The 25,891-nt window shown below is 46.2% G+C and overlaps 1 protein-coding gene and 1 long non-coding RNA gene across 3 annotated transcripts; one reads left to right on the top strand and one right to left on the bottom strand.

Moving 5' to 3' along the window:
* Positions 1 to 4,678: 4,678 nt before the first annotated feature.
* Positions 4,679 to 12,625, bottom strand: LOC122236033. Its single transcript, XR_006214243.1, has 3 exons — positions 11,692 to 12,625; positions 7,991 to 8,125; positions 4,679 to 4,776 (listed from the first exon to the last, which is right to left on the bottom strand). It is a non-coding gene; the product is annotated as an uncharacterized LOC122236033 (long non-coding RNA).
* Positions 12,626 to 12,714: 89 nt separating this feature from the next.
* Positions 12,715 to 22,900, top strand: HNRNPU (heterogeneous nuclear ribonucleoprotein U). 2 transcript variants are annotated; one of them, XM_042977056.1, is made up of 14 exons: positions 12,715 to 13,645; positions 14,521 to 14,632; positions 14,718 to 14,791; positions 16,851 to 16,990; positions 17,577 to 17,676; positions 18,061 to 18,173; positions 18,514 to 18,777; positions 19,060 to 19,179; positions 19,604 to 19,732; positions 19,825 to 19,993; positions 20,241 to 20,495; positions 20,996 to 21,180; positions 21,544 to 21,615; positions 22,041 to 22,900. In XM_042977056.1, exons 1-14 carry the CDS (start codon positions 12,955 to 12,957, stop codon positions 22,092 to 22,094), a joined length of 2,478 nt encoding a protein of 825 aa, XP_042832990.1. In that variant the 5' UTR covers positions 12,715 to 12,954; the 3' UTR covers positions 22,095 to 22,900. The 2 variants fall into 2 exon arrangements, with proteins under 2 accessions (XP_042832990.1, XP_042832991.1); XM_042977057.1 differs by having other exon boundaries at positions 12,715 to 13,588.
* Positions 22,901 to 25,891: the final 2,991 nt, after the last annotated feature.

Here is a 25,891-nt window from a genome sequence, read left to right on the forward strand (position 1 = left end):
TGACCACAGCCGGGAAAAGTTTTCTGCTTTTTAAGGGCTCATGTGATTAGAGTGAGCCCACCTGGACCATCGGCTTAACATTCTCATCTCAGAGTCTGTAACCTTAGTCACATCTGCAAAGCTCCTTTTGCCAATTAAAGCAACATGTTGGCGGGCTCTAGGAATTAGGGCGTGGATGTGTTAGACGTTATTCTGCTTATCACAGGTATCAAAGAACAGAGTTTTTCAAATCCATTAGGGGATTGTGAAATCTACTTAATAGGGAAGTACCGGTATTTTCCTTTCAAGGGGAACAGAAACTAATAGAGGATAATGCAGGTGCTCAGAGAAGTGAATTTGCAAAATTTCGATTTAGTTTTTTTATGTGTGAGCATACTCGATGGTGCTGTAAGATGTATTTCTCACTGAAGGTCATGGGCAAAAGTGTTTGAAAGCCATTGACTTAGAGAAGAGGCTGATGACAGTGTCGAGCAAAACAGAACATAGCGCTAACAGCTAACATTTGCGGAATGTGCCCGTTTTAAAAGCTTAACACTCATGAACTCACATAATCTTTCCAACTGCCCAGTACCATTACCGCCATGTTGTGAATGAGGAAATGGACAGAAATCGAGTGTCTTGGCTGAAGTCACACAGGTAGAACGTGGGAGAGCTGGGATTTAATGCCAGACATGCTAATATAGTATATATTATATATAGCATAAACCATTATTACTACTGGCTCCCAGCTCCCAAGACTGTATACTTAATACCACTCTGCAGGGCCCAGAAGCATATAGGGCCTGAGGAGGAAGGCAGTCTTGCTTCTCTGGTTCCTTCTGCTACTCTGAGAACCTTTGCCCCATGCATACTATCCTATTTAAAATAGGAAAGGCCATGACGCCTGGGTGGCTCAGTCTGTTAAGCGGCCGACTTTGGCTCAGGTCATGATCTCATGGTTCGTGAGCTCGAGCCCGGCATCGGGCTCGCTCCTGTCAGCACAGAACCTGCTTCCGATCTTCTGTCCTCCTCCCCCTGGCCCTCCCCCATTTGCATGCTGTCTGTCTCAAAATAAGTAAATAAACTTTTAAAAAAGTAAATAAAAGGAAAGGCCAATAACTGCAGAGCAGAAAATAAAACTTCTCATGTAGCCTTAGGTATGAGTGTGTGGTGGGAGAAGAAAGAGAAGTTTCTCTCAATTCAAAGTCTACACTGAGCTTCCCTCGACAGGCTGAAAGCCTAAATTTCAAGCTAGGCTTTGGAGTGTAAGTATAACATACACTACTGAGACTAATATGTTTGAAATTAACATTAATATTGGTTCTTGAACAATGAGGATAAATAGACCACTACTACTAATAAAGATCAATAAATAGTCTTAGAATAGACACATGCAATGTGTCAGACATCGTAAATACACAGACACAAACTATATTTATTTTTTTAATGTTTATTTATTTATTTATTTCGAGACAGCGAGAGAGAGCGCGCGCATGTGGGCGAGTGAGGAACAGAGAGAGAGGAAGAGAGAGAATCCTAAGCATCCCGACCTGGGGCTCGAACCTGTGAACCGTGAGATCATGACCTGAGCTGAAATCAAGAGTCGGACACTCTACCGACGGAGCCACCCAGGTACCCCAAACTATATGTTATTTCATCGGTAACTAGTTTACTTATTACCATGCAATCAAATAAAAATTAAATGATTACCCACCATTCTCTTTGCTGTGGAAATAGGAAAAAAGAGAGCTGATCCTTTCCCTTGGAGAAAGGATAAGAAATAAAAGATATTAAATGCTTGTGTTTTTGTTTTTTTCATCAACTTTCCTCAAAGCCAGTAACTTAGCAAAACGCTTAGGAAACCTTATTTCTCCATCCGTGAAATGGAGGCAATCCTACCTACCCCAGAGTTGGGAAGATTTGGTGAGGTGACACACATGAAATTGTTGTGGAAACCAGGGGGTAGTAAGATGTGCATTAACTATACTTGGGATTTTATTCACTTGTCAAATGTTGATATAATACTTAGTACAAGCCTCGCATTGTTTGAAGTGCTTTGCGAGTATTCGTGGGTCAAACGCTCATAACAACTTGATGACTAAGTACCTCGGTATTCTCATTTTACAGATGAGGGAAACCGAGGCACAGAAAGGTCAGGAGACTTGCCTCAGTTCACAAAGGTAGTAAGTACAGGGGATGGACTCTACTGCTCACAGCCTGGCTCGGGTCGGGGTTCGTAAAAGCTCTTCTGTGTGGCACCCATTGGGAAGACGGTGTTTAGATGGGAACTCACCCCCTGTGTCCAAGACATCAGATGTATGGAAGTCAAGTGAGATCTCAAAACCATGATCTAAAGGTCATCACCTCTCTACTTCTTTCCACGGTGTCTACCTTGGAAAGCCAAGCTCCTCGGAAGACTGCTCCCGCTGGTGACAAACGCCGTTTGACACGGGCCTTGAAAACGGAATGTTCGTTATCACCCTGATTAGCCTCATACTTTGATATTTCCTTCTCTACAATGCTGCCTAATGTTTTATTATACCATCTCTTCTTATCGAGCTCCTCACATTCTAAAAAGACTGAACTTTATTCCGTGGAAAATAAAGAAAAGCTACTGGGAAACCCGACCATCGTTCAGACCATAGACAGTGGACAAATGGTGTGTGGTTCCTTTTTGAGGTGCGATGTGTCCTCCCGGCTCCCAAGGGTGCCCAGAAGGTTTTGTGACAGGTGGTGAGGGTGGGGGTGGGGGAGGTCTTGGGGTCGTAGGGAGGATAGCTCAACCTATCTGCTAAGCTGGCCTTATCAGAGTCAAGTGCAACCCTTTTCCAGGACTTGGACTTTGTCGAAGGCCTCGAAAATTTGCTTAGACACGTGGGAATGACTAGCTGGTCAAGCAAGGATAAGAAAATTAAGGAAATTGTGTTGGGCCTGACAACGGAAAGTCTGGAAGGGATGACTGTTAACATGAAGGAAAGAGAAAGGAAGAGAAAGAACAAGATGGGAGATATTGTTTGGGAAGCATTTTGTGATGGGGAAAGTCCTACTTAAACACTAGGTTATTGCCAATGTCCTATTTTTGATTTAGCAAATGAAGGTTGGACACATATTATGTGCTGTTGGCTTGGGATATAAAGATGAAGAAGACCTAGATAAAACATATTTACATACGAAGGGTAACTGGGTGTGAAAGTTGAGTGTATTTTTTAGACTATTCCGTAAGTCCAAGAGAGCACCTTTGTATGTTACCCATAGTAAGCACTCTATGAATATTTACTGAATTAAAGTATTAGAGTTGAATAAAGGCCAGGTTCAAAATAGTTAACTACAGGGGCGCCTGGCTGGCTCAGTCAGTAGAGCATGTGACTCTTGATCTCAGAGTTGTGAGTTCGAGCCCCACGTTGGGTGTGGAGCCTACTAAAAAACAAAAAAAGAAAAAAAAAAGAAAAAAAAAGTTACACATTCATTCAACAAAATTTCTTATTGTAATAGAATATACATAACGTAAAATTGACCATTTAACCATTTTATGTACGTTTCAGTGATATTCACGTCGTTGTATGCCTATCCCCCATCCATCTCCAAAAGTTTTTCATCATCCCAAACAGAAACCCTGTACCCATTAAACAATACCCCCCCACACACATCCCCTTGTCAACACATTTGTATCTATTCCTTCATTCCACCAATGTTTATTGAGCACCTATGATTCAGATTCAGCCCAGTTCTCATTGTGGGAGGTCTGGGTTACAGAAGGAACAAGACAGACAAGATATAGTGCAAGAAGGGAGACTAGCAAGCCAATGGGTAGAAAGCTAACATTGGCTGGATGCTCCCGACACAGTGGGCACTTTGCATGGACAACATTCCTTAGAGGTAGGTTTACCGTAGTGACAGTTCGTGTTTGGAAAGGGAAGTGTGGGCTGGTGGGGGGGGGGGACAGTAAACTCCGTCGGGAGGACAGAACTTGGTCAGGGCATCAGGATTATGTTGAGCTCTGAAGCAGAGAGGGGGTTAGCCAGGCCAAGAGTGGGAAGGACACAGAGGCAGGCCCTGGGATCACAAGGGTCCTCAGAGCCAAAGACACTCAGGGAAACCAGGGAAAAGACTGGGGAGGCTGCTGGAGCCACCCCCTCCCCTCCGGGGGGCCCGGGCAGAATTTCGTGCTCTATCTCCAAGGCGGTGGGAAGCCGCCAAGAGCTTTCAGCAGGGCCTTAAAAAGATCAATCGCTCCCTCGAATTGTTAATGAGTGATTCACTTCTCTGCAAGCTCTTTATTATCATGCTGATGGTAAGTGCAGCTGACTTCGAACCACCCCTGGTAGAAAAATCGCCAGTATTTACAATGTAAAATCTTCGTTTGAAGTTCTGTCCTGGGAGTTCACATTTAAGTAAACGGTGTGGCCTGACCCAAGGGCTGATGGAGGAAGAAACTGGAAATTTGTCCCAGCGTGCAGCCCATCAGACCTCTCTCAGAGCGCGAAGAAATCCTAGCCCTGCGCAGAAAGATAGGAGGCGTGAGTGAAACCTCACTGGCCGCCCCCTCTCTGAATGTGTTTGTTCCTGTCTTCCCTGGGGGGGGGGGGGGGGACAGTGGAGGAAGGTGGGAGGGCCAGGGAGGTAAATTTCCTCAGTTGCCTCTGGACAAACGCAAATGAAGATTCTGTTGACAAAGTGCTTCATCAACGTGCCTAGGCAATATTATCAATCATAATTGTGGGTCAGGTTCATCTGTCATTGGACTGCTGGGCTGCTGGAGTATTTCTGTGATAAAGGTCGTTTTCAGAAGTTCCGTTTCTGGAGGGGAAGACAGGGAGACAGTGAGCACTGGAGAGCGGAACCCCCTTCTACATCTCACTTGTGCTGCTTTTGTGACCGAGTGCCTCACCGTGGATCACTGAGCCATCCCAGGCGAGGGTGTGAGAGTGGCCGTCCCCGTTACCAAGAGAAACCTGTCCCATTTGATGGGCTGTCAATAGCTTTATCTACACACTTGGAAGCACTGAGCTTAAAAAAAAAAAAAATGTTTTTAATGCTTATTTATTCTTGAGAGACAGAGAGAGACAGAGCTCGAGGGGGGGAAGGGCAGAGAGAGAGGGAGACACAGAATCCAATGCAGGCTCCAGGCTCTGAGCTGTCAGCACAGAGCCCAATGCGGGCCTGGAACTCACAAGCCCAGCTGTGAGATCATGACCTGAGTTGAAGTCTGACGCTCAACCAACTGGGCCACCCAGGTGCCCCATTGCACTATTTTTTAATGTCTCATCAGTTTTAAGGTGTTTTTTTTTTTTATTATTATTATTATTATGCACAATGACAATGCTTCTGCGGAAGCAATGTAAGGCACCCACTTATGTTTTTTCTTTAGCAAGAGTTGGTCATGAACCTTGTGCACAGGTAAGCATTCAAGAGTCAAGAATCTCTCCAGACCTTTTGTTTAAATGTGACTTCGTTTAGGGGTGCTTGGGTGGCTCAGTCTGTCAAGCGTCCGACTTTGGCTCAGGTCATGATCTTGCGGGTCATGGGTTCCAGCCCCATGTCAGTCTCTGTGATGACAGCTCAGAGCCTGGAGCCTGCTTCAGATTCTGTGTCTTGCTCTCTCTCTGACACCTCCCCCACCCCCACTAGCACTCTATGTCTCAAAAATAAATGAACATTAAAAAAATGTTCTTTAATGTGACTGCTGCCCCAGGAGGAAGATAAACTGCTCGAAGTCTTGACTCCCAATCAAAAGAGGTGTAGCAGCACCTGGGTGGCTCAGTTGGTTAGGCGTCTGACTTTTGATTTTGGCTCAGAGCATGATCTCACGGTTTGTGAGATCGAGTCCTACATTGGGCTCTGTGCTTACAGCTGGGAGCCTGCTTAGGATTCTCTCTCTCCCTCTCTCTCTCTGCCTCTCCGCTGCTCATGTGCTATGTCTCTCTCTCAAAATGTATACAAATAAAAACATAATTTAAAAAAAAGACAGACATAGCGTATCAACCCAATCATAGCTCTCTCTTTTTCCCAAAGCTATCAAACTTAATTATAAATTCTTTCAATAAACACTATGTCACCACTCAATTTCAGATTGAGATAGGTAAACAAAAACTTTCCCCCTCTTTTTCCCCCAAAAGCCTGTTTGATAAATAATAACTATACAGATACCATACATTTGTATGGCATGTAAGTTTTTTTTTTTTAAATGTCTATTTATTTTTGAGAGAGAGACAGAGCGTGAGCAGGGGAGAGGCAGAGAGAGAGGGAGACACAGAATCCGATGCAGGCTCCAGGCTCCGAGCTGCCAGCAGTGAGCCGACGTGGGGCTCACACGACAAACCACGAGATCATGACCCAAGCTGAAGTCAGACACCTAACCAACTGAGCCACCCAGGCGCCCCTGTATAGCACTTTATAGTGTAGCATTTTTGCATATGTAATTCCTACCCCTCAGGGGGAAACAGCACGTGATCATTTTACAGGTTCAGAGACTAAAGAGAGAAGGAGAAACTTTGCCTGAGGTCACCTGCCTGGTAAGGGACAGAGCCATTTGTGGAGCTCTGTGGATCTACAAAGGCTCACTTATTCCACACATCACCTGTCCTGAATGCTTACCTCTCAGGCTAGACTAAGAATGTAAATGAACCTAGACATACAGCAGTGCCGCCTTGAGAAGGTCAGTCAGTGGGTGACAGACATAGAAACAGAATATAAAACCAGGAGGCAGGAACGGCATTGGAGATTTTGGAAGCTCGCAGGAGGCATATCCAACATAGTCAAGGACAAGGGAGGCTGGGGTGGGGGGTAATCTGGAAGGTCTTCTTGGAGGAGGTGACACCCAAACTGAATCTTAAAACAGAGGAGAATAAGCAAGGCGCAGCCTCAGACAAGCTTAGACTCACTAGGAGGATGACAGGTGATACACGAGAAGTCATTCAGACATGGTGCAGCTGGGCAATGACTCAGGGAGACGACTGGTAAGTTGGCATATTCTCATACGTATGTCCTGTCCGTCTGTCTCTCTCCCCATGTGGTCCTATAACAAAGGCCACTCTGGTTTTTTGTTTGTTTTTTTTTAACGTTTGTTTATTTATTTTGGGAGAGAGAGAGACAAAGAGCAAGCAGGGTACAGACAGAGTAAGAGGGAGAGAGAGAATCCCAAGCAGGAGCCACCCCGTCAGCATGGAGCCGGACGTGGGGCTCAAACCCATGAACTGCGAGATGGTGACCAGAGCCGAAACCAAGAGTCAGATGCTTAACCGACTGAGCCCCCCGGGCGCCCCTACAGGGCCCACCCTGGACAGCTGAGGTCCACCAGTCGAGACTGCCGTGTTTCTTTCCATAGATCACCCCCCTTGGGTTACAGATGTCCCTTTGTGCTCCTATCCGAACGCTCCTTGCAGTCAGCCTCCCCCTGTCCAGATGGTATAAACATGTAGAGGGAAAGGGAGCGAGTTCCCAGGCCTTACGTGTTGCTAAGGTTTGCTTTGATTCTGTGACTTGATTCATACATCTTGTGGTCTGTATGCGGCCACTTTGCTGGAGGGGGGGTGGGTAAGGAGCTAGCTGAGGGCTGACTGCCTTCATACACGCTTGTCGGAAACGTCCAAAAAAACTGGGCGCTGAGCAGCCATTTTCCTTTAGTAAAGACGGTGCCCACTCCCACGAAATCTTTCATCTCTTCTCTGGTTAGAAAATTAACCCAAATGATTAATTTGCCAAGCCTGGGTGGTCATGTCAGAGTCCAAAGGAACATCACTGGGGTGCCTCTAAAGTGACGCATCTGGGGGCGCCTGGGCGGCTCAGTCGGTTGAGCGTCTAACTCTTGATTTGAGCTCAGGTTATGATCTCATGGTTCGTGGGATCAAGCCCTGAGTCGGGCTCTGCGCTGGCAGCACGGAGCCTGCTTGGGATTTTCTCTCTCCTTCTCTTTCTGCCCCTCCCCTCACCCCACCCCACCCCCGCCCCAATAAGTGAATAAACTTAAAGTGACACATCTGACCTGGGTCAGGTGGCCTTCATGCCTTCTCACCTGGTTCACTCCAAATAGCCTCCTAACTGGTCTTCTGGTCTTTGACACCTCCGTGACCCTCTAGCCCTGGGCTTACAAACAGGTGGCCAAAGACAGGAATTGTTCTTGTTTTCTGGCCTGCATGGCCTTGGCCACCTGTAAAATTCAGGAGATGTCACATACAAGTGATGATTCCCTGCAGGCCATAGGCGGCTGCCCTATTCAGCTGGGGCCTTTGCTCCAGGTCTCTGAAACCGGCATCCCTCCCGGGGTGGCCCTGACGGGAGACTGTCACTTGCCCCATACAGTCATGACTACGGTGTTTCTCACACCTGGACCGCTTCATTCAGTGACGTTTCCTGCCTAGAACCTACTCGCGTGGGAGTTTTCAACACTCTTCTGCTTACGTATCTTTCTAAAATTTGGACCTGATGGTGCCACTTTTCAGCTTAAAATTCTTTAGTGCCCGCCCTCCCCATGTCTTGGTCAGTGGAGGAAGCCCCAGTATCTTAGCTCAGCTGGATTCTTTTTAATCTGCCTCTTTGTCCCCTCTCAGTATTCTCCACCCTTCCATCTACCCTTGCTTCCCAAGCCTTATTCCTACCCCAGCCGTACTGAATTCCAGCCATGGGATTGATTCACATGCATTCTGTGCATTCAAAGGCTGTTCCTACTGCTCGAATGCCTTTCCCTCTCAGCCCTACACGCTTTTGAAGACTCGGCTCCCGCGTCTTTCCCTTAAGCAACTCCTTGCTCCACATCCCAAACCGAAGACACCCCTCCATCATCGCACACATTACCCTTGCAATGGAATCATTGGCGTGTCTCTTCCTCCTGTGATGATACACCATCAAATCTTGCTGCCAGCCAGCATGTGAGTTTTGACTTTGGAACTCTAATGCATCCTCTTGGTGCAGCAGAGGGAGCTTGGCCATGGGAGGCAGGCTAGTTGCTACCTCAGCTTTGCCATTTATCAACTTTGGCCAACTTCCTCAACCCCTCTGATTCTCAGTTATCGCCATCTATACATGGAGATAATAATTCCTACCTTGTGACATTATGAGGATTAGAAATATGTTGTATAAAATGCCTAGCACAGAGGCTGATCCCTAGCAGGCACTCAATCCCTGCCAATTCATACCCCCAGTAAATGAATCGGGACAAACACAGCAGACTTAAGAAACAGCCCATCTAAAGTGCGCCTGGGTAGGGGTGCCTGGGTGGCTCAATGGGTTGAGCATCCGGCTTCGGCTCAGGTCATGATCTTGCGGGTCACGAGTTCCAGCCCTACGTTGGGCTCTGTGCTGACAGCTCAGAGCCTGGAGCCTGCTTCAGATTCTGTCTCTCTCTCAAAACTAAATAATCATTAAGAAAAAAATGTAAAGTGTACCTGGGTGGAATAAAGTAAAAGCAGAAGGGGCAAAGGAAAGAGTATATATACATGGTGTGCAGGCAATTAGGACAGTGCTGGGGGCACTCTCAGTTTGACTTTTGCCCTCCGAAAGCCCGGACAGCGTTCAGTGAAGGACTTAATTATCAGCTGGCAGAAGTCTGCAAATGTTAGCTCTGTATCTAGAATAAAGGGGATGCTAGAAGATTATCCTAGCTAATTACTGTTTACTGTCAAATGTCATACAACTGGCTTCTTAAGTCTGTATGTGAGGTTTGCTCTGGTTTTGTTTTCCCATGTGTGAACGTCGGTGGGTGGACAAGCGTGTCTCCAGACCTACCCCGTGGGAACCCTGCCGAAGGGAGCTCAGCAGAGGGTCAAGGTGGTCGGCTCCACGCGGGTTAGGGCACCGTAGCATGCTGCTCATAGCCGGTCCTTTCTCTCCAAACTGCGAGCTCCTGGAGGCCTGAGCCTGTGTCCTTCATGTCTGTTTTCCCTGCACATAGCATAATACTGCTCCACAGCAGGCGATCGATAAATATTTGTTAAGTAGATAAATGGGTCCGTTGGGCGTTGACTCTCTCAGTTTTCTATATTTGCCGTTCTTTGCCTCCGCCTCTTCTAGATATTTGCTCTGGTGTTACCTTCTTTCTTAGGCTTTCCTGACCCCACCCCCATTTATAGCTGAAAAACTCACCCCCACATCAGCATACCCTCTGGCTCTCCTGATTTGCATTTCCCCCTAGTACTTGTTCCCACCTCTATTTGATATATTGCCTGACTCTCCCTGAGAGAGGGACGGCATAGTATCTCATAGTAGCTCACCGCTGTATCCCCAGTACGCCACGCAGGGCCTGCCTTAGACAAGGTGCTCCAAAATGTTTGCTGAGTGAACTCTGTGACAAACTACGGTGCTTAGGTATGTGCCTTTGCATCAACCTAAAAATGGAAGCTATATATTCTGGGCACCCTAACGTGGTAATAGATCGGCTACCCATACACAATAGGCTAATCGCTTTTTGCTGCTGAGAATTCACTTGTCCCGACTTCCACTCAGTATCCTAACTAGTCTCTAGGATTTCAGAAAGGGGGAGTTTCAAGAGTCTTACAGGTCCCCCAGTGATTTAGGGGAAGTGACTTGTACTTTTCCTGGTCTCTGCAGAACAGGACAATCATGGTCCTGATGATCCATGGCATTAGAAGGGTAGAAAACAAAAACGATAAGTAACGCTAAGTCACTATTTGCACTTGCAAGCAGTAAAATATGGAATTGCAGATTTCACCTGTTTGTAGACAGGACAAACAGTAACGGATGGCTCTGACCATCCGCAAAAACTGTTTTTCTTTCAAATGTTATCTAAGAAGTCCCAGTGTAAGGAAGGAGCATGGGAGGGGGGTGGCGGGGAAGGGGGCCCTCAGCCTCCCGGGCTGTAAAATGGGTGGACTGAAGACAATCTCCAGCCTCCATCAAGCTCTAAAAGTCAATGGAGGTAAAGCTAAAACTTTTCGTGCCCATCTACTCTTATATTTCATGTTTATTATTACAACTGACTTAACATACCAAGAACAATTGTTATAAATTGACATTTAGACCTACAAACTTTACTTTCAGAGTTTAGTTTTTTTTCTAATTAAGTGGAAATTGTTTTCCTATGACAAATATTTAAAAATGTAAGAGTATCTAAGGACACTTATAAACTTAAAGGACCATTGTAATGACTACATTTAACTTTGATTCCTGAAGAGACTAATTATCCAGTTGGTGGACACGGAAGCCCCCTGGAGCTCTCTTCCCGTTTTTGAACACAGGCAAAGGACTTGAAAAGCTCAAATTCCAGTCTGTGAGTTGTTTATAAGCTCCAAGGACATTATAAGCAGAGGCTAAATGAGTTTTTGGCACGGTTTGGAAGTTCCTATTTTGGGTACCTTCCACCTCCACCGGCTTTAAGCTGAGAATTACCAGTACTGTGCATAGTCCGTTAATTGCAATTCAGATCATTTCACAAGTGTTAATATTTCATCTTGATAACGACTGCGTGGTAAAACACATGCTCCTTAAAAGCTATGGAGGAGAAACTTTAAAAATGAAATTTATTAATCAGTTAAATCACACTAGCCTATGGGGGAGTGTTCGCAGTGTTCCAATTTTAAATGAACATTGGGGCAGCGTTACTGTGCCAGCCAAACACCAAACAGTGGGGGTAACTGACCTCCTCCGAGATCGTGGACCACTGGCCAGTCACTGTGCAGATCTTCTGGGGTTTAAGATGTTCCTCCCATCACAAATCCAAATTCTGGCACCCCTATCCAAAACCGCAAGAACATAACACACCTTTTATTTCGCAAAGAGGAAGATGAAGCTTCTAAAATACACCAGAATAACAGAATTGTCTTCGGGAGGGATAGTCTCGTTTTCTTTTTCTTGTTTTTTATTTTTCATGAGCCTTGATAATTAACCTACGAGTTTCAGCACGATCAGGAGTATTTGTACGGGATGAGGAATAGAATCGTTGTGCATGATCTAGCTGGGTCTCATCCTCATTGTTGGCTGCTGGGACGTCATAACTGGATGACCAGGTCCTGAGTTGGACGGAATTAATTTTGCAGAGGTCTGTGTGTTTGGGGAGGTAGAGCCGACTCAGAAACGCCATTCTGAGGCTTATTTAACTTCTCAGGCTCCGAGCACCGGGCGAACAGCTGCCCCGGGGAGGCTGGCAGCATGGAGTGGAGGCTCCCGCTCCCGAAGCCAGCCCTGCACCCGGGCTTGGGGAAGAGACAATAGAGATGCTCTGTCCTCGCCCTTCCTCAATTTAAAACCTAGGGCGCCAGGCAGGGCTTGGAAAAATTAAACCAAACACTAAGCGGAAGAAAGCCCCCCGCGTCCGATAACTGCCGATTCGTGTGGTACAAACCGACACGGAAATGAGATTGAAGGAGTTTCGAACAAATAGCTGGGGAGACAGATACGAAGGCAGATCTAAGATGGAAGAAAAGGTGGAGGGCTCCACTGAACAGGCCAGGTCGAGGCCTGCGAGCCCGTGCGCGCACACAGCCTCCGGGCCGGGAAGGCCAAGAGCGGGACGAGTACCGCCGGCAGAGGACTAGAAAAGCCAGCGGAGGCTGCAGAGGATCGGTTTAACCGAAAGGCGGTTTCCTCTTCCTCCATTTGCTCGGCCCCAATTGGAAGCGCACTGCGCGGCCTGCGCCGCGCTCTCGGCGGGTTCGGCGTGGGGGCGGGGAGGCAGGCACGGGCGGGGCGGGGCGGGGCGCGGGCGCGCTCCGGCTCTCCTCCTGCGCGGCGCTCCCGGCGGCGCAGGGGGCGGGGCGCCTATATTACGTGCGCGGCGCCGCCCCTGCGAGAGGACGTTGCGTGCTCGCTCGCGCCAGGCGAGTCTCCGCGTCTCCCTCGCGAACTCGGTGAAAGGAATTGGCGCCGTTCGACACCAGGCGGGTCCGCTCTGCAGCACGAACCCACCTCCAGCCGCAGCCGCAGCCGCCGCCCGGGCCGAGGAGCAGCCGCAGCAGCCGCCACCAGTGGCCGAGTGAGCGGAGCCGAGTTTGAGCCAGCGCCTAGCGGTGAATCGGGGCCCTCACCATGAGTTCCTCGCCTGTTAATGTAAAAAAGCTGAAGGTCTCGGAGCTGAAAGAGGAGCTCAAGAAGCGGCGCCTTTCCGACAAGGGTCTCAAGGCCGAGCTCATGGAGCGACTCCAGGCCGCGCTGGACGACGAGGAGGCCGGCGGCCGCCCCGCCATGGAGCCCGGGAACGGCAGCCTAGACCTGGGCGGGGATTCCGCCGGGCGCTCGGGAGCAGGCCTCGAGCAGGAGGCCGCGGCCGGCGGCGACGAGGAGGAGGAGGAGGAGGAAGAGGAGGAGGAAGGGATCGCCGCGCTGGATGGCGACCAGATGGAGCTAGGGGAGGAGAACGGGGCCGCGGGGGCGGCCGACTCGGGCCCGATGGAGGAGGAGGAGGCCGCCTCGGAAGACGAGAACGGCGACGATCAGGGCTTCCAGGAAGGGGAAGATGAGCTCGGCGACGAGGAGGAAGGCGCGGGCGACGAGAACGGGCACGGGGAGCAGCAGCCTCAACCGCCGGCGACGCCGCAGCAACAGCCCCCACAGCAGCGCGGGGCCGCCAAGGAGGCCGCGGGGAAGAGCAGCGGCCCCACCTCGCTGTTCGCGGTGACGGTGGCGCCGCCCGGGGCGAGGCAGGGCCAGCAGCAGGCGGGAGGTAAGAAGAAGGCGGAAGGCGGCGGAGGCGGCGGTCGCCCCGGGGCTCCGGCGGCGGGTGAGTGCTGCGTTGTACGTTGCGCGCGGCGGGAGGCCCGCGCGGGGTGGGGACCGTGCCCCAGGCCTGCCGGAGCCCCGCCGGGGGGAGGGAGCCCCGGGCGGGGGCCGCCGCGGGGGTAGCGGGGAGGGGGGGAGGGGGCGCGGGGAATCCCGCCCGGCCGCGAGGTCTCGGGCTCGGGGCGTGCGACGGTGGCGGCGGCGCCTCCATTATGTGGCTGGCGAGCCGGGGGTGGGGGGTGGGGGGGGGGAAGCTGCAGCTGCCGCTGGAGGGGGGAGGAGCGGCGGGCGGGAGCCCCGCCGGCCCGCGGTGGCGCCGCCGCGCTGCGTGCGCGCGGTGCGGGCACATGTCTCGGGGGGAGGGGAGAGGCCCGAGGGCCCGGGGCGGGCGCGCTTTGGCGGCGCTGGGCCGCGGTATTGTGCAAGGAGCGCAGGGTCTCGGCGTGACGTCACTTCCGGCGGGAGGGGCCGGGCGGGGAGAGCGGGGCGGAAGATCAGTACAATGCGGCCGCGGGGAACGCGGGCCCGGGTGGGGGAGGGGAGGGGAGGGCGCGCGGGCCGGGCCGGCCCCTCCCCCCTTCCTGAACTCTCTTTGGGATACACGTGGGCTCGGGGCCTGTGCCGCGCTAGCCTGCAGGAGCTTTCTCGAATCTTCGCGTAGAGTGGCAAAATTAGCGATGGTTTTGGACTGCGTCACTAACTGCAGCCCGGTTCCGAGCGGATTGTTCTTTGGGTTCGCGTTGGATTCGTCGATTGAAAACCCTCCCGGAAAAGAACGGGAAAGTCGAGCTTTTTGCGTCTTTGAACAGGAAGGGGGTTTTTCTTTTCCGCCGTGATGCGGCTTGGCCCCTTACGCGGGGGTGTTGTGTGTTATAGGAGACGGCAAAACAGAGCAGAAAGGCGGAGATAAAAAGAGAGGTGTGAAAAGACCTCGAGAAGATCATGGCCGTGGATATTTTGAGTACATTGAAGAGAACAAGTATAGCAGGTAGAGGATGCCCATCTAGTTCTACTCGTTACCCGTTCGGTCTTGGGTAGGACAAGCTGAATCAGGAGACAATTCTGTCTTTCAGAGCCAAATCTCCCCAGCCACCTGTTGAAGAGGAAGATGAGCACTTCGATGACACAGTGGTTTGTCTTGATACTTGTAAGTGAAGCGGTTTCTCCCGTCTACTCCCCTAGTTTCTCAGTGTGGCGGTTTGGGTCCGAGAGAGTGTTAGAAAACAACGCAGTGCACCGAACGTAAACGCATAAAACTTAGCCTAAACCGTTTCTGTTAAAAGGAAGGTGGTGATGGCTTGTATTCAGATTTCGGTAGCTAAATGTTTAGTACAGCATCGGTTGTGTCGTATTGATAATTTTCCAGGCTTCGGCAATTTGGTTATTTTTTTTTATATGACTCGAAAGTTTTCATTTGTAGGAATGTAAAATTAATGCCAGTTTTTTAAATTTTAGTTAGTTAATGGAAACTTGTAAGACTATCTGTAACTTGTCCTTGCAGGCTCCTACGATAATTTCCCTTTTTGGGGTAGAATTCTAGCAAGGGAGCTCTTTGGGCTAGTGAAATATGTAATGAATGGCTTTTCCCATTAGCACGCAAGTGTATTCCCTATTCTAAAAGATTGTAATATTACTTTTTCAATAACTGCTCTTTTGTTCTCAATTCCAGTTCAGTAGCTGCTGCTTTAACATAAGTTGATTTCTTCCAAAGACCTGGGGCAGCAGCAGTGGGCTATCACGGGGCTACTAGCTTTCTTCAGCAGCGAATGGTGTCAATGGCAGCGCTGTAAATACTGCTCCTTTACCCAAGTTGGGTTGCAATTGAGTATGAGGAGGATTGCAGACCTCTAGATGGGCCTTGGCTGTCACGTGTGTGACTTTATTTTTTAACAACAACGTTTTGTTGATTTAACATTTGATCAGAATGCACAATTCTTTCACTTGGATAGAAAGAACAAAAGGTAGAAACAATTGCTTGAAAAGTAAGCGGTAAGGTGTGAACCTGCCCTGTAGATCCAGGCAGTTAAAGTGTAGATTCCCGGGTTTTCCAATACGAATTTAATTTTAATCAGGTTTGTGAGGATGTAAACATTAACCCTGGATTTCTTACTAAATGTCCTTTACAGGTAGTTGAGCTAAGGGAGTCTTTTAAAAGAGAAAACACACACGGAAAAGTAGTTTTCTTTGAAAGTTTTAAATACAGTTTGGTTGCTTAAATACAAACTGGGCGGGCATGGGTAGGATAGTGAAGCAGTGATTCAAGAAGTAACGCTACTATCAGAGTAGGCTTTTAATTCATTACTGAGGAATATCAGCTCCTTAATTTGCTACTTACATTGGGTACAAACACAGTTTGAGCCAAAAATTCTACCAGCGATCAGGAATCTTTTGAGAGCAAAGCTTATTTAAGGAGAATTCCAAACTAGTTTTAATTTCTTTCATCAATAAAAACTGTTGAAGAAAACAGTTTTTTAACTTCAGCTCTCATGGGGGGAACACCAAGAAGGTGCATACAAAATGAGCCAGTGACCCAAAGGTAGCTAAGTTAAAGACCTTTTGGATTTGAGTAATCCGGGAAGTGGATAATCCCCCATTGTTATTGACTAACCGGCAAGCCTGGGGAAAAGGGACCTTAAAATGCTGTAATATGAACAGTGTTAGACAACCAAGTTTGCACTTTGTAGGGTTGAGGCTGCCTTCACAAGTTTTAGAAAGAATTTAGGATCTAGAGCCCCTGGTGTTTTAAAATTACAAAGTGCAGGATCAACGGCTCATATTCCTGTATTTTAAAATATCATGGCCTACCTTCAGTTTTATTGTGGCACGGGTAAATTCTCCCTGGTTCTGGCATACTTCACTTTGATTTCCTGCTATCCTCTACTGCTTGCCTCTAAATCAAGGTAAAGAGCAGAGCAGGTATGTATCCATGTCCCATTGTCTTGATTATTTTATATACTTAAAATACACGTTAAACCTGGCTGTTTTAGTTTTGGAGGCTGTTTACGCTTTAGTTGGTAATTTGGTGAGTGACTTGGTGTGGGGGTGGGGCTTAAACGGAAGGTCAGAACAGCAGCATGGTTTGTAGAAGAGGTGTCGGTGAAGCATTAGGAAATACGCAAGAATGTAATCACCAGGTTTTGCCTACGTAGCAGCTGTATTCACGTTGGATGTCAAAAGAAATAATATGGTATTTGATATAATTACAGATAATTGTGATCTACATTTTAAAATATCAAGAGACCGCCTCAGTGCTTCTTCCCTTACTATGGAGAGTTTTGCTTTTCTTTGGGCCGGAGGAAGGGCATCTTATGGTGTGTCCAAAGGCAAAGTCTGTTTTGAGATGAAGGTAAATGCAGTTTTGTGACTTTTCGGTTTTTTGTTTTTTTTTTTAAACAAGTGAATTTCCAGTTGCTGGACGCTATTCAGTGTCAGTGGGGCTTCTTTCTTTGGAAGTTTCTGTGGACTGGAAGAGGGGCTTGGAAGACCTTTGTTTTATAACCGTTAACCATATTTGTTACAATCAGAATTTGTTATTGAGCTAGTCTGTTTTTCTTTAGGGTGCTCCTTTTTTATCAGGCACTTGAAAAGCCCACCAAGGGTTTAAAAATAACTGCTGGGTTTCTCGTTTTGTCCCAGAGCAAAGCATGTTGAGCGTATACTTTCATCGGGTTTTGAGTCAGGAATATGTAATTTTTAAACATTATCTGTTCTTTTAAATGTGATCCAACCAAGTACTTAACTTGAACCTTTTCAATTCCAAGTTACAAGTTCTGTCAATTTGTAAAGTTCTTATGGGGGAGGGGGGAGATGACAGGGTAGAATGAGTGTCTTTGTATTAGTAGCCAGAGAAGACTTAGCCCATGGCCCAGATGAAATGAAGCTAGAGTTCAAGGGTTTATCTTCATTGTAATCATTTATGATTTGACTTTCAGGTTACAGAGAAGATCCCAGTAAGGCATTTATATACAAAAGATATTGACATACATGAAGTTCGGATTGGCTGGTCACTAACCACAAGTGGAATGTTGCTTGGTAAAGTTTCCATTAGAGTACTGTCCTCATGAGTGTTCAGGGTCTGATTTCAGTAGTGAGACTAGAAGTATTCTAATTCTGTCTTGTTTGTTCTTAATCTGTTAGTATTTTAGAGATGAATGCTATTAGCATGTATAGTAGGATGGTTACTTGTTTTATGACCAGTGGTTAGGAAAAACATTATCCTGTGGTCTGCAGTTTTTCAAATAGTTATATAAGCCTTGTAGCTCTCATTACTTGTCTATGTTTTAGATACAGCATGAGTGGAAGAATGTTAGGTTAGGTACTCATTCATATTGTTGTCCTCTATCCTGAATGTTAAAATATGTGGGTCATGGGACTGTTTTGAACAATCGATTTCACAAAAGTTCTTTATTTTCTTAGGTGAAGAAGAATTCTCTTATGGGTATTCTCTTAAAGGAATAAAAACCTGCAACTGTGAGACTGAAGATTATGGAGAGAAATTTGATGAAAATGATGTGATAACATGTTTTGCTGTAAGTCAACTAAGTATCTATATATAAGTGAGCAATTACTAGCTGGGGATTTTTTTTTAAAAAGGTTTATCAACATTGGCCTTCATTACTAACCCATTTTGACTAAAAAGTACTTAACGTGAACTGGACCTGAAAAATCTAGTGTATTTTACTGAAGGCAGTATTGTTTCTGCTTCTAGATGTGTGTGTCTCATTGTTTATAACTATTCTAAAGTTCCTAACGTTTAACCTAAATCTGTTTTCCAGAGGGTAAGCTTCACTCAACTTGAATTTTGAGGGTTTTTTAAAGCAAGTTTAAAGGAAGCAGGTTAAAATCTTAATTTTTTTCCCAATTTAACAGAACTTTGAAAGCGATGAAGTAGAACTCTCCTATGCAAAGAACGGGCAAGATCTTGGCATTGCCTTCAAAATCAGTAAGGAAATTCTTGCTGGAAGGCCACTCTTCCCGCATGTTCTCTGCCACAACTGTGCAGTTGAATTTAATTTTGGTCAGAAGGAAAAGCCATATTTTCCAATACCAGAAGATTATACTTTTATCCAGAATGTCCCCTTAGAGGATCGAGTTAGAGGACCAAAGGGGCCTGAAGAGAAGAAAGATTGTGAAGTAAGTGGATTTTTTTAAAAGCATTTGAAGGTTACTTTTGTTTGGCAAGAATGACATTCAGAAGATCTGGATGATTGTTCTGTTTCATTTACTTTGTGGCACGGCTGTTGGCATCAGCTGTAGCTGTGTTTTTTGATGTAGAATATTAAGTTTTCCAAAAATTCCCTTGTTTTAGGGCAATGAAAATTTACAAATTGAAACTGGGTTTTTGTGCACTCCACAAAATAACTTCAGGAATTTTTAGATGGCTCTACTAAGTGAAACATTTTTTTTCCATGGTAGGTTGTTATGATGATTGGCTTGCCCGGAGCTGGGAAAACCACCTGGGTTACTAAACATGCGGCAGAAAATCCTGGTAAATACAACATTCTCGGAACAAACACCATAATGGATAAAATGATGGTAAGAAAAATATTGAGGGTGTGATCTCAGCACTTTAAAAAGACCAGAAGGCATTCAAACTTTTTTGCCTGTTGTCTTTATCCATTTTGCGTTGGTGTTTTAGAGATAGGAGCTTGGGTAAAGTTCCGTTGGTTACTTAAACTATAGAAGGATGTAAACTACTTCTGTCTGGAAGGTAAAGTGCCTTCCAGGGGCGACGCTTTATTTTTCCTAGGAAACTTTTTGAACTTTCGACATTTAGTAGCTGAACTAGAAGAGCAGAGGATCTTGCTTACGTGATAAAACAACCTTTTTTGTAGCGATGATAAGGAAAGGCAGTATTTAAACTTTGCAATGTCTGGTTTCCATGTAGATCTAAGCTGATATTAAAAAAAAATTGAGCTTTATTCACAAGTTCAAAGGAACTGTTGAACTTTTAAAACAGGTGGCAGGTTTTAAGAAACAGATGGCTGATACTGGAAAACTGAACACGCTGTTGCAGAGGGCTCCACAGTGTCTCGGAAAGTTTATTGAGATCGCTGCCCGTAAGAAGCGAAATTTCATTCTGGATCAGGTGAGCTGCAGCCTTGAGGTTATAAACAAAAGGAACTGATGATTGGGTTTGGCGTGGAGCTAACATTTGGGTTTATGAACTTTGTTTTAAAGACCAACGTGTCTGCTGCTGCCCAGAGGAGAAAAATGTGCCTGTTTGCAGGCTTCCAGCGAAAAGCTGTCGTAGTTTGCCCAAAAGATGAAGACTATAAGCAAAGAACACAGAAGAAAGCTGAAGTAGAGGGGAAAGACCTACCAGAACACGCTGTCCTCAAAATGAAAGGTATGAATTTAATTCTATTAACGTTAAATCTGCCGAGATCTGTACCTGCAAACTCACGTGAACGTTTGCCAGTGATGCCGGTTCCTGAGTTACCTTCGCTCTTTGTTAAGGGAGTGTGTGGGGGGGGGTTTATTTCTCTCTTTAGGGAAACGCTCGTACACTGAGCAGATGGCATAGCGTGGTTTGAAAGGATGAAAGCAGGCTTTAGGACTGTGGTCTGGGGCTAATCTGACCCTATTCCTTGTAGGAAACTTCACGCTGCCGGAGGTGGCCGAGTGCTTTGATGAAATCACCTATGTTGAGCTGCAGAAGGAGGAAGCCCAAAAACTTCTGGAGCAGTATAAGGAGGAGAGCAAAAAGGCCCTGCCGCCGGAAAAGAAACAGAACACCGGTTCCAAGAAGAGCAATAAAAATAAGAGTGGCAAGAACCAGTTCAACAGAGGCGGCGGCCACAGAGGACGTGGCGGGTTCAACATGCGCGGCGGGAGTTTCAGAGGAGGAGGCGAGTTTGCTTTTGAGTTTCACTTGGTTGGAGGTTGGAATGAGCGATGACCATCTTCTAAGTTTGGGGGCTGGGTGGTGGTCAACTGAATTTAATGCAGGACAGTTGACCTCCCTGGACTCTGCTGCCCTAGTAACTAGCTTCAAATGCCGTGATGTGATCCTAAGCACGCCTTGTTAGGTGTTAAACATTGTTGTGTCTTTTTCTTTAAACGTTATTTTGAGAGAGCGTGTGTGATCGCGGCAGGGGCAGAGGGGGGGAAAGAGAATCCTAAGGAGGCTCCGCGCTGTCGGCACAGAGCCTGACGCAGGGCTCGATCCCACAGACCTTGTGGTCAGGGGCTGAGCCAAAATCGAGAGTCGGATGCCTACCCGACCGAGCCAGACGGCCCTGTTGGTTTTAGAAGTTACTTTTCTCTACAGTAGAGGGCCAGTCCGCAAGAGTAGGGTCCTGTGGAAAGGAAGTGCAAGGTTGCTAAAGCCAACGTGTCTTGTCTGCAGCTCCTGGGAATCGCGGTGGTTACAACAGGAGGGGCAACATGCCGCAGCGAGGCGGCGGCGGTGGCGGCAGCGGCGGCATCGGCTACCCGTACCCTCGCGGCCCCGTGTTCCCCAGCCGAGGCGGTTACTCGAACAGAGGGAACTACAGCAGAGGCGGGATGCCCAACAGAGGGAACTACAACCAGGTAACGCGCCCCCGGCCCTGATGATTCGGATAACGGAGTCGGGAAAGTTGTAAAGTCTTGTCACAGCCTCAATTAGGCCATTAGGTCTGAGTGCGGTGGCGCAAGAACACCAGGGATGGTAGAACGAGGGCCGCCTAAGTTTGGTGTTCAGGTGCATGAACCCGCAACACGTCCAAGGATGTCTTAAATGAATAAATTAAACACCGAGAGCAAACAGCACAGGGTGCCCAGGGTTGAGTTGCTAGAGGCGAGGCCTGTCCTGTGCTGCTGGCTCCTGTGTACAGCACAGACCTGTGCTCTGGAGTTTGAGTTTTCAAGGATTTTTTTTTTTTCTCCCTGCCTCCCCCCCCCCCCCCCCACCAGAACTTCAGAGGACGAGGAAACAATCGTGGCTACAAAAACCAATCTCAGGGCTACAACCAGTGGCAGCAGGGTGTAAGTAACTTCTTATGTGCTACGTACATTCATTGTGCCTTAAGTTCATCGTAAGAGTCAGTCTTGAAACCCTTGCGCAGGGATTGGAGCGGTTTTATAATCGTTACAGGGCGAGGTTTGAATATAGGTGGAGATGGCTGTAACTTACTGTTTTAATAAAGTAATATTCTTTAATACGTACGGTTCTTTTTATTGTTAGCTTTAATTGTATAAACTAACCAAGTCATGATGTGTTTTCTTTTGTAATGTGTTTATTGATAATAATGGGATATTAATACTAACTAAATCTGGTTTGATAGAAATCAGAGGTATGACAGGTGTAAATTTGTTTCCAGCAATTACTCTGAATTAGATTGTCATTTCCTAAAAGCAGTTTGAGTGGCTTATTGATGTTTTTTCTTTAAAAAAAAAATTTTCTCTTACAGCAATTCTGGGGTCAGAAGCCATGGAGTCAGCATTATCACCAAGGATATTATTGAATACCCAAATAAAACGAACTGATACATATTTCTCCAAAACCTTCACAAGAAGTCGACTGTTTTCTTTAGTAGGCTAACTTTTTAAACATTCCACAAGAGGAAGTGCCTGCGGGTTCCTTTTTTAGAAGCTTTGTGGGTTGATTTTTTTTCTTTTCTTTTTTGTACATTTTTAATTGCAGTTTTAAAGTGAATCGTAAGAGAACCTCAGCATTGTGCACGATAAGAGAATGTGTCAGTATTTCAGGGTTCTACATTTTATCTGTAAAATGTGACTTTTTTTTTTTTTTTATCACAACAAAAGTAAAATGTTGCTTTGTACCTGGTGTCTTTTATTAAGAATTTACTCCCCCCATTTCTCACAGAGATAACAGTCGGGAGTCATTGTCACAATATAATAGAAATGTTAGCAACCAGATTCATGGGAGGACCGCGCAGTCCTCATGAATCACCTGAGACTCTGTACTGCTCCTAGAACACTCCATCCTCTCTGTAGTTTGCCGAGCGGCGGAGGGGGAAGCTTCCATCGTAGTTCCTGACCATAACTGGGAAGTCTTTTTCTTTGTTTTTTTTTTTTTAAATAACAACGGAATTGGCCTAATGGGGAACGAAGAGAAAACTTGGAACCAAGAGAGAGAAGATGGAGTGTACGTAGAAGGGCTGTTCAAAATGTAAAACTTTGGTTGCATTATTTGTGGAGGCTCAAACTTGTGAAGGTTCAATACCATAATTTTTCCATTTGTTCTGCATTTTGATTCTGAAAAGAAAGCTGGCTTTGCCCATTTCTTATTAAAAAAACTTGTTGTAAATCCAGTTGTCTAATGGGATCTATATGAAGTTAGCTATGTCTGTATGCCCTTCTCCCACAAAATACTGTATCACTAGTGTGCTTGTAGTACTTTACTCCACCATCTTTGTAAGCTAATGAAATTGTGAGTCACCCATTTATATCTTAATTTTTAATCATGTCAGTTCTTGAATGGGTATCTCCTTAGCCTGCTGATTTCTTTTTCTTTCTAAAGAAAGTGGGTGGAGAAATTAATTTAGACGTTTGTTTGCAATAAAAAGAATTCATTTTACTCTCGTTTTGGGATTCTCGCCATCAAGGTTCAAAATCCCTTTATAAAACTCCCAAGAGGAGGAAATTTAAGTGTGTGCTTTCTGGACAGCTTATTCTGTACTCCGTACTTCGAACATTTAGGTTTTAAAAACTTAAATGTATACTGACAATTGAGTTTTAATTACGAAGTAAAGTTGAATCCTTCCTTCCCCTCCCCCCCCAGACGACTTAACATTTAACGAGGGGAAAAGGTGTACTGGCTGGGAGAAGTTAACACTCAGTTTACCATCTTTACGAAATGCTAACGGCTGTCCTCGAGAGAATATCTTAATACGCATATATCTGATACGTGAGACTCTGGGAACAGATGCTTTTAGAAGCCATCGTACAAGCCAGTCCTTGATTTCACGACTACACAACGCTGCTAACTTAACTGTAGCTATGTGACCGCATTAGATCCCCTAATTGTAATTCTATTGGGTTTGCACAGAACACTTAATCTTCTAAAGGACCCTCACTGATGTGAAGTGAGGAATCAGGAGTCAAACTGTAGAACTAAAACTTGACTTCAGTCTAGCGTTTTGTTGGTGTTTTAGGTTGCTTCTGGTAAGTTGAGGTTTGTCTGTATTTTCTTCTGTTTGCTTAGATTTTTGTTTTAGCCATCTTCAATCAGATTTTTCACTTCTTCATACTCCTAGGAATTCTGCCACAAGCGGAGCGGGAGTGGAGTTTTAGCTGGTGGTGTAGGTTTAAGTTGATACATTTTGGGAGCGGAGGCTAATCCTGGAATTCCGGTGAGAATACTTAACGGGACAAGGTAGCGTCTCAAGGGTTTTTGTTTTTTTAGCAGTTAGCTTTAGTGCTGGCAACCACTGGCATTAACTGTTATATCAGTACACATTGTAATTACGAGGATTGCATAGTAGACCTACCCAGGGGAAAAATTTGTTTTCAGCTTTGTTGCTAATCAGTGTTCTGGGTACGTTTGAAACATCTTGGATCTTACCTTCTAGTTGAAAACTGCTTCCCGAGGAGTTCATACTCTAACGTGAATCGTGGTGGGGGAGTAATGGCCAAATAATACTGTTGGGTAGACTGTTCTCCCTTGGGTAGTCCAGAGAAGTTTGGGAAGACCAGTGGAATAGATAAAAACACTGTCCAGGAATATGTTAAAATTTCCAGCAGCAGTCTCCTCAAGATTAGAACTAAATATGCCTGGAAAGGAATAATCTTCGTGTTTAAGGAACTGGGAAGGAGGAGCGTATCAGATAGCAAGCAAAAGGGAGAAAAAGAAGAAACGCCATTTGGCAGAGTAGGGTCTGTAAACGAGAAACTTGGCTTCCTGCTTGCCCCTCCTGTAGCCCGTCCCTCTGTGGCGAGCAAAACCGAAGAAACAAAAGACCTAGTTGGGAACAAATGTCTCCGCTCCACCGGTGAGATTGCTGTTGGTTTAGTGGTACTTCCCCTAGAAAGTTTTGCAGGTGGTCCTGTCCTCCTGAGTGAGGTGTTGGATCAGATTGGTGAGCTCCAGCGGTGTGAGAAGTGCAGGAATAGGTTAATCAGGAAAGATGGCAAATCACTGTAAGAAATGAAGTAACAGCTCCTGTCCTTTAGAGCATTTGCTTTGCTGCTGGTGGGTTCTGTCTTGTGGCTCCATTTGGCCTTTGACGTGGAGGTCTCTGGCTTGGACCTAGGAGGTCAGGACTAACTTGTGGCCCCTTCCTGGCCAGACAGTAAGATGAAATCTTAGAATGCAGCACGAGTGAAGTCCATCTGACCAAAGGAAGCCTCATTAAATCCACAAAACCAGAAGCTCACACTTGGCCAGGGTAGATTCTGTCTGAAAATGACCATGTCCTGAGCACTGACAGGGTATTAAAGCTTCCTAAAGACTACTTGCGTTGACAAAGTACTTAAAATTTTTCCAGGAGAAGTAATACTTAAGTATGTTTTCCACCTTCGGGAGAATTTACATTCATGGAGATGTGTTCTGCATCCAATGCTTGCCTCAGTTGTGGGAATCAATGTGTTTTTCTGTGCGCTTAATATAAATTGGCTGTTTGTCCTTAGGACCGTTTTCATAATAGGTCCCGTCGCACAAATAAAAACGAAGTATTCCCATACCTTTTTAAGCTTGGGATAGACTTCAGTCACCTACAAAAAACTGATTATAGGTCTGTAGGAATATATCTGGTACTTTTGAAAAAGCCAAAACCAGAATAAGCTACCAAGGAAGGCATAAACTTGTCTTTCATAGCCCAAGTCTTAGTGTCTGGTAATGTAACCTTAAAAACCGTTTCCACGACTCCCTTTGTACGCGTAAGTATAAAGTGTCTTTTTTAAAAGTGGGTGGATGTAGCAGAGAATAATTGGCCACTCCCACCCCCCCGAATATTCCTTGAACTACTCTGGAAAGAGGAGTACAGCATTCTTTTCTAAAGCCGTGTGTACCTAAGTATTTAAAATGGTTTGAGTCTAAACTTTGTCGTCCTTTGTTTCTGGGGCTCTGAGAAATGGTGTAACGTTTCAGTAATGGTAGAGAGCAAAGATACGTAGCGTTAAGGGCCTTGGCAATAGGTCACGAAGGTTACGCCCGGGGCGGGGCGTTAAAGGGGACGGTAAATTGGTATTTAGACTAACTGCGTTAGCTGTCTAAATAGTTTTAGTCCCCTTCAACCGGTCTCTTCGAACTCGAATGGTTAATTTCATAAACTTACCTAAAACCATAATGCCCTTCTGC

Source organism: Panthera tigris, chromosome F3 (assembly GCF_018350195.1).
Source record: "Panthera tigris isolate Pti1 chromosome F3, P.tigris_Pti1_mat1.1, whole genome shotgun sequence".
Classification (NCBI taxonomy): Eukaryota; Metazoa; Chordata; class Mammalia; order Carnivora; family Felidae; genus Panthera; species Panthera tigris.